The sequence below is a fragment of the Topomyia yanbarensis genome, chromosome 3 (assembly GCF_030247195.1).
Source record: "Topomyia yanbarensis strain Yona2022 chromosome 3, ASM3024719v1, whole genome shotgun sequence".
Lineage (NCBI taxonomy): Eukaryota > Metazoa > Arthropoda > Insecta > Diptera > Culicidae > Topomyia > Topomyia yanbarensis.
In genome coordinates this window covers 11,029,649-11,046,802 of record NC_080672.1, presented here as the reverse complement: position 1 = coordinate 11,046,802, position 17,154 = coordinate 11,029,649, and the positions used below count along the sequence as shown (strand labels likewise).

The following is a 17,154-nucleotide window of genomic DNA, read 5'->3' as shown; positions in this document are numbered from 1 at the left end:
TTTGACTAATGACCCCCAGCATCCTTCTTATCTACTACAAAATGCCCGAAAAGACCTTATTAGAAAATATGTAATGCGGATAGTGCATATTTTAAAATGGTCAATCAATGTTGAACAGATTTTTAGAAATCCTGCCATGTTAATTATTGTACTATCTTTTCGTGTATTTTTCCTTCTTTTTAACATGGGCTGTTCTGTTGAATTTAATTTAATTTAATCAAAAATCAATTAAAGCAGTTTTCAGCTATCAATTCATGATATGATATGGACCAGCTCATCAATAACGCCATGGGTTACTACAATGACCTTAGCGATTTGATCTCGTGCTTCGGCCTTTCGTAGTACTCCCAATCAAACAGAAATATGGTATGGTGCATACACGGTACCCTATTTGTTATATTCTAAGCGTGAATTTCCGAAAACGGTAATAATTTTCACACCTTATATATGTATGTCCTCATTCTAACTTCTAAATAAATCAATGAAGGCATCCGCGGAAATCCGATCACTCATCACCATTATTTTCAATTTAAATTCTTTTCTCGCGTCGTCAGTCGATTGTAGCGACACGACTGTATTAATCGCATTGATTAGTTCTGATTTGATTCATCACATTAGCTCCCGTCGAAACACTCACATAAGTTATGCTAAAATTTTATTTATCAAAAACCTTTTTTTTTTGTTTTCGTCAAATTATGTAAATCTCTGTTTATCGTCTTTTTTCGTCGTGATTTTTCATTTTTTGCTGCGATTTTCAGCTTCAGAATGAACCTACCTCTATCAATACAATTCCCATGGAAAGTTAGCCATCATTCTGATGAACAAATTATTATTGCATCAAATGACCATATGTTAAATGGCCAAATGCTGAAAGGTTATGTTCCAAATGTGGTATAACCTAACGACATATCAATATTTCGCTGCTAGTTTTTGTGAGGTTCAAACGCAGATAAATTAGCGAAAGTTCTCAAAACTCAAAAAAAAAAAAAAAAAAGATTCGCTGGAACTCAGTTTTCAAGGACCAATTTGTAAGAAAAAAATTATTATGTTTATGTGGGATTGAAGTTCTAGTATGACAACAAAACGCATGGGTTAAACTTTTATAAAATCCCTAGTAATATTGCTTGTAAATAATCATTCTTATAACCGCTAGATCTGTGCGTAAAAGACATTTCCATGCACCGACCAACTGCAACAGTTGCCAAACATTATCTCACAGCGTGGCTCGCGAGGCACTGGGGACAGAAAAAGCCAAGGGAACTGTCATCATATCGTCACATTAGTCGTCCACAGCATTCCACTAACTTGTTCCGTTGCCGTTGCAGCAAACGCCGGAAAAACGGTTCAACATCTACTCACAGGACAGGACCATCATTCACACACATTTAAAATACAGAAAAAAGGGGCAGACAGAGGCATTTCAGTTTGTTTGATCGTTTTGTGAGTAAGGCTGGGTTAATTTAGGAAACATGTGCCACAAATTCGAACATTGAATGAAATTGAAACGCGAATTACCATAGGCGTGTGCTGAGGGCAGGGCATTGGATTCTCGGAGAGTGTTCTATCGAACAATTTAGTGCCTTTCGGTTCAGTTTATCGAACCTTTTAGGGGTTAATTTACAGTGTGGGTTCTGATGTAGGGTACAATTCATTGGTTGTAACTAGTTTAGTGTCATTTTTCAATTTCATTAACAATGTTTGATTTTTGTTTTTTGTTTTATAATTCATATTAGCCATGGCTTGGGTGCTACCTCTGTGCTACTCTCTTTTTCCTTAAAACTAAAACAAAATCGCAATCAACAAACCTGAAAAGGAATATAAAAAAAGCGACATTTAGCGGAAAAAACAAACATCAATCTTCAGTAATAAAGTATTTTATATTCTGCAATTTTTCTTTCCACATTTTTTCTCACTTAACTTGGACTTTCCAAACGCAAATACTACTATTCCGTTAGGTCTGCTACCGCGCAATCCTGCCGTCTGCTAAGTAGAATCAACACTTTAAAGCTGTCACTGCGTCCCTTCGCGGATTGTGTTTTTTGTTTTTGTCTTCTGCTAAACGAACGGATTTGTGTGTTGTGTGTTGCACGTGAACGAACTCACGGCACATCTATAATTCTTTTGCCGCTATAAGTTAACTTATTGTAATGTGTTGCTGCTGCTGTTTGTTATTTGCGTTTTTAGCGTCCAGTTTCGTATTCATACAACAAATTTATCGCACTGTGAAATGTTATATTCCCTTCACTTCCACTGTTCTGTGTTTATACAAAGTAATTTACGCACTATAATTGTTTGCTTATCTCCATTAACTGAACAACAGAAATGAATTGTTTAAATTAGTTATAAAACTAACGCTCTTCTACTGCTACTAACATTATCTCATTTTTTTGTATGAGAGAGAGAGTAATATATTTGCATATTTTTTAGTATAGTACAAACCTGTACAAACTATTTACAAAAAATTTTTGCCAATGCCTCAATCGATAACCACGTTTTCTCTCACCTGGATGTATCTTCCGATTGATCAACAGTAACAACAGTAGCATTCCAACAGCTTCATTTGTGCCTTGATGTGATTGCTATTATGTATGCATTAGCTGACTTTCTAAGAGTTCTGGTTCATTTTTATTCCTTCCTTCCGTTTTTTTTTTGATTTCGAATCTAAGTGCGCAAACCTAGAGTTTCATATCACAGAGACCACCCGCTAAAGAACACGAGTATTATGTTTCCTCTATTTTTGTTTTGTTTTTTTAGATTATATTTTTGCTTACGAAGTGTATCGTTCAAATCACCACCCTTATTAAGAGATTCCCCGACAGTAAAATATACGAATAAAGAAAGGTTTCAATTTTGAGATTTACAATGGTTGGGTAGCGTCACAAAATAGCCAGTTGAAAGTTGACCAATTCTTATCCGAAATTGTTTGTAATGTATGGAGCAGGGTTTGAAGATGAAATGAATTAGCAAATCATTGCTGATGAAGTATTTTGAAATAGGATAAGCTCGCTCTAAGAAACTATCTAAGCTACGTTTATAAATAATGAAAATGGTGCTGCCATTCAGTAAGTACCAATACAGAAGTAGGTTGGAATCATGTCATATTCATCGAACAGCAAGAAAAACTACCAGAAGACACTTTGATCGGACTATTCAACTAGCTCATTCAAGGCAACCAAACCATTACACGTTGATTCAGGAAACGCGTTTCAATGCTTTTCGTAGGCATGAACTTTGAAATATCTGTCTCAGGTGGGGGAAGAATTTTGTGATTTCTAGTCGTCGCTTTGTATTTTCACAATTCCTTTCTAGTCTGTGTTCTACAATTAGATAAAAATATGTTTTACATACGTGCGAATATTTACATACATGAAATAAGAGAAAATACACGATCTGGTAGCACCCCGGCCAGCATCTTATTGTTTTTTTTGTTCTTTCTATTTTTGCTTATCGAATATTATTCTTCATATTCCTTTTGAAGGATACTACTACAGCACAACTAAAAAAAACGAGTAAATCCTTTCACTTTGTACACTTGCCACACTCTCTGATGGGTGTTCAGAAACGAGAACGAGACAATCAGCGTTTGGGACTGGGAACACGGGGATTACGGGGTAAAAAAAAGGTCTAATGGCACGATTTATCCGTTGAATTATTTGTTTTCTTCTTTTTTGGAAACAGGCGACGACGATGAGAGATTATTCCACGACCGCAGGGGGATAGGGAGATAGGGAGAATAGGGGAGGGGCAGTTACCACCTCTGTCGCCTGAGATGTAGATCAAACAAACTGAATGCACCTTCGTCCGATTGCTGAGCAGCTGCTGCATGATGATAGTAGGACTGTTGCATCATCTGTTGCTGCAGCTGCTGATGGTGTGGATGGGAGGGGTGAGTCACGGGAAGACTACTGGGGTTGAGGGCGGCCACCGCAGCCGCTGATGTGAGTAGATGTTGAGCCGTTGGGGACATAATCATGTTTGGTTGTTGTTGTTGTTGCTGCTGTTGGCTTTGATGCTGCGTTAGCTGAGATTGGTGTTGTTGTTGTTGCTGTTGCTGATTGGAACCGGTGGAGGATGTCGTGGACGACGAAGGTGACGATTGATTGTGAATTGGGGGTGACCGAGAAGCACCAGGATAGTGGGCTTTCGTCGTTTTAGATTGCTGTTGCTGCTGATGCTGTGATTGTTGCTGCATCTGCTGTTGCAGCTGTTGGTGATGGTGGTGGTGGTGGTGTAGGAGCTGTGGTTGTTGCTGCTGTTGCACACTTTGAAACTTTTTTTGGTTGCGCTCTACTTGCAGCTGTAGCTCGGCTGCTGCGGCCGCTGCTGCTGCTGCCGCAGCAGCCACAGCTACTGCTGTGCTGTTATTACGCACGGAATTGAATCCGCTAGCCTCGCTAGCACTACTGTCGTATGTTAAGTTATTACCTTCAGAGTCGTATTTGCGCTTTCGGTTATCCTTTGTTACCGGGTAGGCCGAATATCGTGGATCCGGTTGTTGCTGTAGTGGATGTAACTGCTGCGGTTGCTGCTGCTGCTGTTGGCTGTCCGGCTGCTTGTGCTGCAGATGTGGAATATGGAAATTAGACATGTATTGTTCAGCTTGAAAGATACCATTACTAACATCTGCGCCTACTGCTTGCGTGGGCTGAGCTTGTGCCGTTTGTGATTGTTGCTGCTGTTGTTGTTGTTGTTGCTGCTGCTGCTGTTGATTGGCAACAGCAGTCTTATTGGCAGCATTACCGGCAGCCGTGTTCTTGTTTGCTGCATTACCAGCATTCCCAGCCGGCCGTGTCCAAGTTGTCTTTCGATTGCTTCTCGTAGCCGGTGGTGGCGAAGTGTCTCGTTCGCCCTGCAAAAACTTTAGGTAGCTGCCCATAAATCCCTTGCTATCCTTTGTCGGAACATTAAACTTTTTGGCTGGTGTCGTGCCATTGTTTCCAGTTGTTCCTGTAGCACCGTCGGGGTGAACACCCTGCTGCTGTGGATGCTGCTGCTGTGATTGTTGTTGATGCTGCTGTTGCTGCTGTTGTTGTTGTTGCTGCTGAGGTTGCCTCGTGTTTTCTGCAAGAAATCCAAGTTCTTCCTCTATATTTGGGACAACAACCTTATTGCTGTTGGCAGCATTCGCGGAAGGTTGTTCGTCTTCGCTGCCGCGACCATCATTCCCCGCTGAAGTCGGATGGACATTATCGGACGCACTAAGTAAGGTGGTGTAGGTTGGAATTTCGAGATTAGTTCCAGCAGCGGCTGCTGCCAGCGTGCTGTTTATAATCTCGTTGGGTATCAGTGGGATGGGACCATGGAACGTAGGGTAATAGATCGGATGAGGAGGAGGAATAAAAGAGGACGAAGGGGATTGGGACATAAAGTTACCACTAGCAAACATTTTAGCGGCTCCCGCAGAGGCAGCAGCTAAGTTCCATCGGTCAAAATCCAACGTGTTCCCACCATTCTGGGAGGGATCTTTCAAGCCACCAGCACCCCCTGTGGCACCCATCGCACTAGCAGTCGTAGTGGAATTTGCTCCAAAGTCTCCGTTGGCGACACTCGCCGCCGGTACAATTCGTGTTGGCGTATCGGATTTTTTCCGTCTCGATTTGGATTCAGTCTTTTCGGGGGTTGTCAGTGGGGTAGACTGCCGTTCCGGTGGTGGAGAAATAATACTTGGCTGCTGCAAATTCCGTACTATCGTCATCGGATCATTTCGCTCTGGTTGTGATCGCTCATTTGTACTACGATGGTCCCAGTGACTAAGCGAGGGTACCTGAATCGAACCCGACAACGGTTGTGCTGGGGCTGTTTGTTGTTGTTGTTGCTGCTGTTGCTGGGTACGAATAATAACCGATGGATAGGCAACCTGCTGCGGTGCGTGTGACTGTTGTTGTTGTTGCTGCTGTTGGGATTGAGACGGTCGGGAAAGATTGCTAGAGGGCGATCGTGCCGTCGCCGGTTGCAGGGAAGACTGTGTTTGCTGTGTACTGTGGTGCTGCGGAGACGAAAGCGTATTGCTCATTGGGCTATTGTACATGGAATAGGCCGGACTGATGGGGGACACTTGAGAGTGGGAATGGGTCGGTGACAGTGGACGCCTTTGCAAGGTCCCAGAAGAGCTACTATAGTCGGAAGCGGCCGGTGAGGAAGGCGGCACAAGATGGCGAGTTAGTGATGCAATGGGACCGTTTGAATACTGCTGCTGTAGCTGCGCCTGTTGGGATTCACGCTTTGCGTGGACGAAATCGACGGACTCAGTGCTGCTACCAGATACATTCATTTGATTATAATTACTTCTATAGCTATTAGAGGCACTGTTTTGTTGATATTGCTGCTGATTACTACTACTGTTACTGTTACTCCTAGAAATACTACTACTACTACTACTACCGTTATTGACACGATTAATAGGACTATTTAATTTAGACGTCGTAGTTGCTACGACCGAAGAAGAGGACGAGGAAGCAGAGGAGCTGCTTGCCCGTCCATTGTTATCGGTGATTGAGTAGCTGATCGGCGATGACTGCGGTTGATGGCTGATCACTATATGCTGACCATCGGATTTTATCGTAGCCGTAGAACCACCGCCTCCTCCTTTTGTATGGGATGAATTTTTATGTACAATTTTGCTACTACTGTGCACTGGAGACTGGGGAGACACAGTAGGCGGAGGTATGATGAAACTATTCATCTGCAGCAAATGGTGGTGTGATTGCTGAAGCTGTTGTTGTTGTTGCTGCTGCTGCTGCTGTTGAGCTTGCTGCAGCTGTTGGTGGTTTACAGGTTGTGTATGAAGACCTGGCGATAACAATCGGGTTTTTTGATCAATCATACTATTGGCTGCTGCTTGATGGGCGTTGTGGTTACGAGACGCATAGACAATCGAGGAGTTAACGAGGGGTGTTTGGGATGGTATGATACGAGACTGGTACTTGTAGTCTTTCGCATTCGCTGTTACGAAAGATGAGGGGGATGATTGGGATGAGGGTGAAGAGGCAATGATAGCAGGGGTAGAAACTGGAGTAATAACAATGCAAGAAGGTGAAGATGTCTGCTGAAGCGAAGACGAACTACCGCCGGTGCCGGTCGAACTGGACGACAATGACTTACTAGCACTACCGTATTCCAGCTGCTGTTTGCTGGATTGTTGCTGCTGGTTGGAATAGTTTGATAGAGATTCATTTACTCCACCATACTGTTGCGTATTGCTACTGGAGTTTGTCGATGCAAAGTAATTTGTGGTGGTTTTTGATGAACCTGCACTGCTACTTCCACTGTTGACCGCTGGAGATGCAGATCGGACTGCAGCCTTGCTGGCCAGCTGTGAGTTAAGCTGTTGGTTCAAGTTGAAATGTGCGTTGAAATTTTCATACGTTGATGTAGTGGGTTTTGACGATGCCGACGAGACCGGGCTCGACTGGACGACATTCTCGTGGGGCATGATACCAAAGGGGCTCGGAAGTTGATTGTTTCCTTGCCAGGAACCACTGGTTGACGTTGATCCACTACTTCCGGCACTGGCGTTAGAAGTCTGCTGTTGTTGCTGCTGCTGCTGCTGTTGTTGCTCGAAAAAGTTGGCGGCTTGAGCTGCAGCGGCTAGCGTTTGATGGGTGGTATAGTTATCCCGTAATACTTCGGAATCGCTTGCTTGTTTCACTGCTGCCTGTGCCTGCGCTTGAGCCAGTACCCGATGTTGATTGATGGTCGAACTGTAGTGGGCTGGCTTTGGGTTTGCAGCAGGGTGGAATAAGGGTGTAAACACGGCATCATAACTGACCCCTGGCGGTGACAGAAAACCAGGTGGATTGAAGGGACCTGAGGAGGTCCCAAGAGATGTTGTGTGAGCTGCCTGCAGCAGCAACTGAGATGTTGTCGATGGCACACCAACGGCCGTATTGTGGGCAGCCAGTCCGATACCACCGGCTGCGGCAGCCGTCGCTAGATGGTGATGAAACTCGCCACTCGTGCCCGGCTGTCGATTATATGAGTACGACCATGGACCTGCTGGATCCATTTTAGATAAAAGGAATCAAATTGAAACGAACTCACAAGATGGTTGATCTTTTGCTTAGGTGACGCGCTGTCTGCGTCGGTATTTCATTCGTCCACAGTTGTTTCTGCCTCATGTAAGCAAATCTGTTCCCATCTAAAGAGTGATCTGAAATCAGAAGGATAAAAATAGAACGAATTAGTGTCAATGTCGTGGAAAATGGTCTATTATTTTGATGCCAAATGCACGACCTTATACGCTGTATGCGAATCCGAAACAGCCGACGTTTTCCTTTTCTTTTTTTAAATTTGATTCTAGAAGATACTTTTTGAAGTAGAATTTGTTACTGCTCGACAGTTCCACAGCTTCGCCACAGCAGTTTGACATACCTCGAATTACAATTTTTTCCCGTTCTGCGTACACGGAAATTTTTTTAACAAGACGGAGACTAATATATGCAAACGCTGCCTATTTTCTTTGATGATAATATTATGAAGCATTTTTGGTGGGTTTTTAGTTAGAAAAACATTAAATAAGCACCGATTTAATCCACCTTGCAGTGCAATGAGACATTTTTTACACATATTACCTTTGGATAATTCATTGATTTGAAGAACTCTCGCGAAGTTGGCACCCAACTAGGGACGACAACAGCATCGAATCCTGCATGAATAGAAGCTCGAATGATCTGAATAAATTATAGAAAATCAATAAAACAAACAATATTTATGAATTAACTCTTTCATGCCCAACTTTTTTCTAGTACATGTAGGGTTTCAAAACTATTTTTCCTTGAAAACGGTGGGGTCAAGAAACACAAAAAGCCTATTTTCATAAAGATTGGTGCTTCCATGGCAGTGCTAGAAGATGGTCAGTTTTTACCTTCTAATGCTCAATACAATTCTTCTAGAATAATTACAATAGTCCAATTACGTGGAAAACGTAGCCAACTACAATCTAAATTGGTAAGTTTTATCAGTTTTCAATAATATTGCACCATAACGAAGATATATGAAAAAATCATTTTCCGTCGTCAACGTAAACTGTCCCTGGCAGCACTGTTCCATCGGAATCCAATCAGACTAATTGCAATAACTTCAGTTCTAGAGCTGATCCTGGTAACTGTTAATACTCAAATTAAAGGCAATAATCACATTAATGAGCCTTACTTGTTTTTGTGAGCAAATCTCGCCTCAATCAAAAGTTATAGCTGTCAAGCTCTAGAAAAAATTGGAATCGAGGCGGTTCAATAAGTTGACCCAGAGAAACACAAAAATTGCCATTTTACAAAAAAAAAGAATAACTTTCGCAGTTTCCATCGGATTTAAACTAACAAGTGCTTATTTTCATTGGTTATTGGCAGGCTTTAATTCCCCATAAAAATATAATTTTTGGGATAGCTTTATCTTGCCGAAAATATTGACTACACGTTCATTTTTGTTCAAAAAACGACGAAAAATTAAGAAAAAGTTCAATAGATTCGTAAATAACATCAGAACCAGTAGTCGCACTAAAACAAAACGTTCTAACGATCGAAAATGCATTCAGTTACCTTTAATTCAACATAATAATACTTCATATCGAGGCACTACAACCGAAGATATTTGGATTGTACTGAACGTACTTTTAAGTTTAAAGGTAAAAATCATTTCTTGACTGTAACTAGAAAACTGTTCTACTGTAAATTTTTTGGACCTCATTTTCGGATTCAGCACACGATTTTACATTGAAAATGACCACTAGCTTATTTAGTTCAGAAATGCTGTAAACTAGTGTAATCAGTCAGTGTGCAATCCGCCAAAATCATCGTCACAACGCAGTAAAGTTAATACAAATCAGTGTATCATCAAGTTATGAACTGGAATCATAAAAATATTTAATATATTAAGACACAACTACCTACTAAACATTTTTGTTTTTGTTGCGTGAACTAGTTTTGTGAAAGCACAAAAATTATTTTCAATACAAGGTTTATTTATCATTGATTCAATCGTGACCTATTTTTTCTCTCGAAGAATTGTTGGACAGAATGATCTTGACTTTTCGCAACGCTGGTGCACTGGTAGGGCGATGCAGAGGGTAAGTTTTCTAGTTTCCAAAATTGTTCGTCGTGTGATCTAGTCCCACTCAGGAAAAATTTTCAGTGTCAGTTTCATGAGCCCTGTATCACAGACAAATAGACGTATCAGGAATTAGAATATATTGGCTTAAATGGCACGTTCCCCGTATGTAGTCGGGGATTTGTGCCTTGCCGTGTGCTTTCACCATTTCTTGAGCGGAAGGAAAGGACAGGGAGGTGTGGGGAAGTAGAATTGGAAGGGTGGGAAAAATAACAGCACAAAAACAAAAACAAAACAGCAGGTAAGCTAAACTTACAAGTAGTTCAACTCGCCTGCGAGTAAACCTAAAGCTCTTTACCACATTGGATAAGAAACTTTAGTATGTCTCTAAGTTTCAGTTGTCCAAACATGGTTTCGTCTATATAAGGACGGCCGAAAACTCGGAATCGCAATTGCGCTATCGCTGGACAGTTGCATATCAGATGATATGAGGTTCCGTAAACGGATTCACAAAGATCACACGAAAAAGACTCAGCGCGCTGAATGGTTGCCATGTGATAATTGAGTTTGCAGTGGCTGGTTAAAGCCCTGGTCAGCATGCCGCAATGGAGCTTCGAAAAATGTAGCAGATTTTTCGAAATCACTGGGCACGGTTGTTCTAGAAACGCCTTTGTTTGGCGACATGTTTGAAGATTTCTCCAATAATTGCGGTGCTCGGACGAAGCCCAGGACCGTATTCTTTCCCTTATCTAACTTGTCGAAATTAGCAGGGCGGGTCAGGACCAACGAAGTCAATCGCTGAACCTGCCCTGGCCAGTTCGTCAGCCCATTCATTTCCACTGATACCGGAATGTCCGGGCACCCAGACAAGGTAAATAGTGTTGGCAATGCTTAGTTCTTCGATTTGGGTTCGGCACGCGATCACTAGCTTGGACCGGAATTTGTCTGAGCTAAGGGCCTTGATTGCAGCCTGACTATCGAAGCAGAAGTTTGTAACTCTGCTGGACAAACTCTGTTGAAGGGTTGATTGTACCCCGAACATAATCGCAAAAATTTCTGCTTGGAATACAGTACAGTATCTACCTAGTGAGTGAGATTGTTCCAATCTCATTTCACGACAGTAGACACCAGTACCAGCACGTCCCTCCATCAGAGAACCGTTAGTGTAACAGACCACTTGAGTTTGTTGTTGTCTATCCATATAGCAAGACAACCACTCCTCTCGAGGGGGAATCTTCACATGGAATGTCCTGTAACCTCATAACTCACATGCAGTAAACATGAAACGAGAAGGGATAGGAATATGATGTTGAAGAACAAATTATGAATCGTCCTAAAACCCAACTTTTGGATAATAGATATTGCTATAATCATAATTCATTATTTTGAGAAAATTAACAAAAACCTCATCAAAAACACCAATTTTTACACAAAAAGTTCAATAACTTAGTAACGGTTGAGATTTGATGGTATGTGTAGAACGATTTTTCTCTCCAAATATGACAGTCAATCATCCCTCGAGGTTCTTAACCATGAACCAAACACCCTGTAGAACAATAAATAATTATTATGGGTCGTAGAAATACAGTCGTTACTCTGCATTTTTTGATATGGTTGCGAGAATTACATTTTGTGAAATGTGTTCAACTGATGTCGCTAGTGCAGAGGTAGCGTCTGTTTGTATGTGGCTGTATTCTGCGAAGTAGGGCATTGCAAAAAAAAAATTGAATTCTCGAAGCCCCCCCTCTTATATTGTGACATATGTAAAAGTAAGCTCAGATGCCAAATTTCACATCATTTGGATAATTCTAGACTCCCGCCCACTTCGCTTGATATTTTGGAAATTGGTACTATGGGAAAATATGGTGGAAAAATATATTAAAGACTTTTGAAGTAGCAATCAGAAAATTTATGTTTTTAAAGGAAATAACCTTAGTATTTGAATGGAGATATTCCTGTTTCTAGAAAAATACGGGAAAGTGAGATATTGGGTCATTTTGGTCCCAAAATCCCCTATTTTTAATAATGTTTCTGCTCCGTGATGCAAATCATACATATTTTGCAGTTTTTCTAATGTGAAAAAATCTCAGAAATCGAACGGAACCTTTTTGATCTTTGTCCGAATACGAGACCCCAACTTCTCGTATTATAGGGCCTTTTGTCATTCATATTAAATTTTATCATTTTCTCGTGCATATATCTCTATTATTCTTCAATCAATTTTCATAAAATTTAACTTGTTGAGCGTGGAAAATTCTTAAGAATATTACAAAGATAGATTCGTTAGCGATAAAATTCAGAAGCATCAAATTTTTTGACATTAACTCTACAAATCACATTTTTATCATTAAATGTCCTAATACCTCAACTTCCTCTATTTTTCCAGGACAGAAATTTTTCTCATGTGATCCCCAAATGTATTTTAAACTAAAAGTAGTAAATTAGATAAGAATTTTGTTGTTAAATGGAGTTAATATGTGCAATTTTATGATAAAAATGTGAAATCGAGACTATATGTCAGATAATTTGATGTTTCTGAATTTTACCGGTAACGAATCTATGTTTATTTTGTTCCTAAGGATTTTCCACGTTCAACAGGGTACAATTTAATAAAATTGAGTGAAGAATAATAGAGATAAATACACGAGAAAATGATAAAATTTAATATGGATGACAAAAGGCTCTATAATACGAGAAGTTGGGGTCTCGTATTCGGACAAAGATCAAAAAGGTTCCGTTCGATTTCTGAGATTTTTTCGCATTAGAAAAACTGCAAAATATGTATGATTTGCATCACGGAGCAGAAACATTATTAAAAATGGGGGATTTTGGGGCCAAAATGACCCAATATTCCACTTTCTAGAAACATGAATATCTCCATTCAAATACTAAGGTTATTTCCTTTAAAAACATAAATTTTCTGATTGCTACTTCAAAAGTTATAGCCTTTAATATATTTTTCCTCCATATTTTCCCATAGCACATATTCGAAAATTTTAAGCTATGTGGGCGGGAGTTTAGAATTGTCAAAATGATGTGAAATTTGGCATCTGAGCTTACTTTGGCATTTGTCACAGTATGAGAGGGGGGCCTTCGAGAATTCAAAAAAAATGCGATGCCCTACTGCAAAGTTAGAAGAGAAACCGAAAATTTGGGAAAGGAATTGTATTGCCAAGATTTTTTTAGTTACATAAGCATGAATATTCGTCACACCGAGACACGCCGCCGGTAGGGTCCAACGCTGTGACGCCGCCGGCCAAAAATGTCGCTTAAGCCGCCGCGTATCAAAAATACATCGGCGCACACAATTTACAATATGTGACGATATCGATAGCGAGATGATCAAAGACGATGTACTTATGATCAGATAACGAGGGTTCGAGCTCGTTTGGCACGAGCTAGTTAGCCAACTTATGCGTAATACACTGTCGGAGCAGAGAGTTACATATAACACCTTTTCTCTGCCAGTTCGTGCAAATGTTGGGCAATTTCCTACTTTAAGTATGTGCAAATTTGCACTACTTAAGTATTCCATTGATACGGTGTCTCTCAAATTGATATCTGAGCTGCCCCAAATTACGTGTTGGGCATTTGCATCACTGCCGATTATGAGGGGAAATCAATCCCTGCTTCTTGCACTTTCGGGTGACCAGTGTAAATCCGTCGTCATTGTCATTATCTTCTTCGCCGATGTTGCTTACAGTGGTTTTTGGGGTGCTGGATGCTGCTTTTGCAGTTGTCAATATGGACTGAACCGCTGCCACAAATGTTGCAACCGTTTGTGGTTCAGGTATTGGTATTGAAAACTCTTTTTTTGGTTGGTTTTCCGTGGATTCGTTGGCAATCGGTAGGGATGCATTTTCCTCTGTATCTTCCGCGCAAGGTTATCCGTGGTGCGCTGTCTGATTACAATACTTGCACGTAGGAGTTTTCCCCTCATGGGTGCATAGCGTAGTTTGATTAATAGTAGCTTCGTGGGTTTTGAGTTTGTATAGTCAAGTGGGAGGGGATAGGTCTTTCGATCCGCATCCTCACCACAAGAACACCGTTAGGTGTACCCGGGAAGAAATTTCTCCAAGTATCACGTGTAACGGATTCTACTTCTCCGTATTGTGACATGTATTTTGCAACTAGATCAGGAGGGGTACGTGGACATGTAGCTTTACATCTACATAGTCTTTTTCTATATACACGGGAATCTTAATTCCAACTTTATCACTTTCAGCCACGTGCTTGAAGTTGTTCTGCAAAACGAAACGTTCAGCTTGGGCTAACGTGTTGACTGATATGAGTACTACATTGCGTAGATGATGATACTGGAGATACATAACCTCCTTGAGCCTAAGCTGCATCTTCACTTTCAGCAGGTATTCCACTTCACGAAAACTCAATCGTATAGAACACAATTTAAAGTCAGTCCTCCTATAAGTGAGATTCAAAATTTATTTCTCCTATAATAAGAGATAGCGAGTTGGTGTATTCTGCAAAGTTGTAGTAAATTTTTCTACAAAGAACTTTACTGAAGGTGATAATAGTCTATTTTTGATAATCTTTGAGATATAGAGATATGGAGTATTATGGAAAAATCAATTTTTTATTATAACTTCTTTCCAAGATTTTCTGGAAGTTCAAAATGTTCTACAAAACTATCACAATTAATAAAATACAAAATTTCGGTGAAGGAAGCAATTTAATATGATGAGCAGTTTCTGAGATATTAACGATATCTGTTCGAAAAATGGCTTCCTTTGCACTTAAATAACTCATGAACGGGCAAAAACGGGCAGACCACTCAGTATGCATTTGAAAGTACAAGAAAGATGCTACAAGATTCTGTATGAATCACTTGTATCCGGTTGTATCCATGGTTCTGGTAGCAGGATTTAACCGTTATGTATCCGACGCGGAACCCGCGTACCTTTTAAGGTTTCAATTAATGAAATTCCTATGTTTTAACCATAGCTGGAAATTGATACTTTGTGACATCTTAGAACTTCACTAAGTCAAGCTTTTGGGTTAATAATATTGTTGATATAGTAAGGGAGGGAGTTAGGAGGGGCTCCTGAATTTTTTTACTACGTAACAGGCCGACGTGGGTACCCGGGTACCCACAAAACTGAAATACCAATAACTAAGATAATTTCCAACCGATTTTGATGCTTTTGGGTGTTTTGGATTCAGGAACTCATCCGCTTTTGGACGTGGTTAAAATGAATCGGGTTACTTCATTCGGTTTCCGGGAATCCGGATTTCCGGAAGCAGGTTCCAGTATTGGGATACTATTTGTGAACTTCAATGGAATACTGGCAATATGGGTATCAAAATTCTTGGAATTGCATCAGTAGGCTGTATCTCGTGGTTTTGGAACCATTTGGTGATTTGACCCCGGAACGGACATCCCGGAGCAGGTTCCCGTGGGGCCGTGAGTGGCCATTCCAATTCCATTTTTTAAATTGCCATAGGGTCCCTTAACAATAAATAACAGACTTCCGAGACAATTTGAAGAGTTTTGATACTAATATTGCTAGGACATTATTAAAATTTACAAATCGTACCCTAGTACTGGAACATTACCCCGGAAAATCCGGATTACCAAGAACCAGATCCATTCATCCGGTTCAACTTTACAGAATCAAAAAGTGGACGAGTTTCTGAACCCAAAACATCTAAAAGTGCCCAAATCGGTTAAAGGAAGCCATAGTTATGAGCATCTCAAATTGTGGGTACCCGGGTACCCACGTTGGCCTGTTAAAGGTGTTTTTTTGTTGGGCACATAACTGTTAAAATAATGAGCCATAAACGATCAAGAAGTTTTTTCAAAGATACTGAATATAACAACTGTTCAAGACAAAATTGTTAAACCAAAACTAATCAGTGTTATTAAGATCGTAGGCCCGCAATTGTTCTGTGTGAATCGGTTACCAATTTCCTTGGAAAAAGTTAGTAGAACATTCGAGATTGTTGTATTTATGGTTTTGATGTTGATTTCTCATTGAATGTTCGTTTGTAAAGATCACATTTTCAGCAAAGGAAGTATTAAATGTTCTTGTAGCAACAGATACCTTGCCAAACGCTACATCTTTGTATAAGTTTAACAATTAAACATAAACTATTATTTATCGATATCGTGTCGGAAAAGCTCACAGAAATTGGTATTTGCGTTAATTTAATCTTCGCCAAGAACTCAGTTGTTCACTCGCTGAACAGAATACTTCAGGTACCTATAGGAAAAATAAGAGTCCGACAATTGAGGAATTGATTTAAAAGACTTCAAAAGCACAGCAAATGTATTATCGTTACAGTTAAAACCTGGAAAATCCAACCAGCGACAAACGTTTTTTCTCTTGTTTAGTGCTAATCCATGATGTCGGTTTTGAGCGCTGTATAGCGCATCATTGTACGAATACAGTGCACTACTTCCGATGTGATTTCATTGTTTAGAACCAGAGAAATACGATTGTCGCTGGTTGGATTTTTCAGTTTTCAACTGCAACCAGAATATTTTATTGCTTCAAATTAATTAAAATCCATTTGATAATAGTTCCAATCATAACATTCCATCGATCAAATTCAAAATATTCACCATTGAGTGCAACGACACGCCTAAGATGATATTTTCAGAACTTCTACGCTTTCATGTTTCATCGAACATTTGCTTTACAGAATAATCTAAAGGGTTGCAATTTGGTGGATTTGTTTGCAAACGTCATGCTGAAAATTTATCCTGCAAAGTGGTCCATAATCCCAAGTTGAATAAAGCAAAATAGTGAGGTTGTGTTGAATCTTTTCCGTAAATAAAGCAATCACGCTACAATGCCTTTAGTCTAAATTCTTTTTGGAAATGCCAATTGATTTTGGTAAGAAATTTAAATCTAAGAAGTGATTAAAGGTGAACCGATTGCATTACTTATATAACAATTGTTAGACCCCTGTAAGCACACATATGTTGTATTTCTTCGGATTTCTTTCGAAGGCATGGTTAATTTCATCGTATCTACACGGAAAAAAATCCGTTCATAAATTCATGAACAAAAGATCATGATTTCGTGAACTGAACGATTTACGAAAATCGTGACCAAATTCCTGAAATTGTGAATAATAAACCTCTTATTC

The 17,154-nt window shown here is 40.1% G+C and overlaps 1 protein-coding gene across 8 annotated transcripts in view; it reads right to left on the bottom strand.

Annotated features, from left to right (window-relative positions):
- LOC131693420 (AF4/FMR2 family member lilli) overlaps positions 1 to 17,154 on the bottom strand; it is a 67,215-nt gene that overhangs the window by 14,854 nt on the left and 35,207 nt on the right. For 4 of the 8 annotated variants that reach the window (XM_058981214.1, XM_058981212.1, XM_058981215.1 and 1 more), the window contains one exon: positions 4,426 to 8,149. In XM_058981214.1, the coding sequence (XP_058837197.1) occupies positions 4,426 to 8,005 (3,580 nt within the window). In that variant the 5' untranslated portion in view covers positions 8,006 to 8,149. The remainder of the gene's footprint in view (positions 1 to 4,425; positions 8,150 to 17,154) is intronic. The other 4 variants (XM_058981218.1, XM_058981216.1, XM_058981217.1 and 1 more) reach the window with 2 other exon arrangements.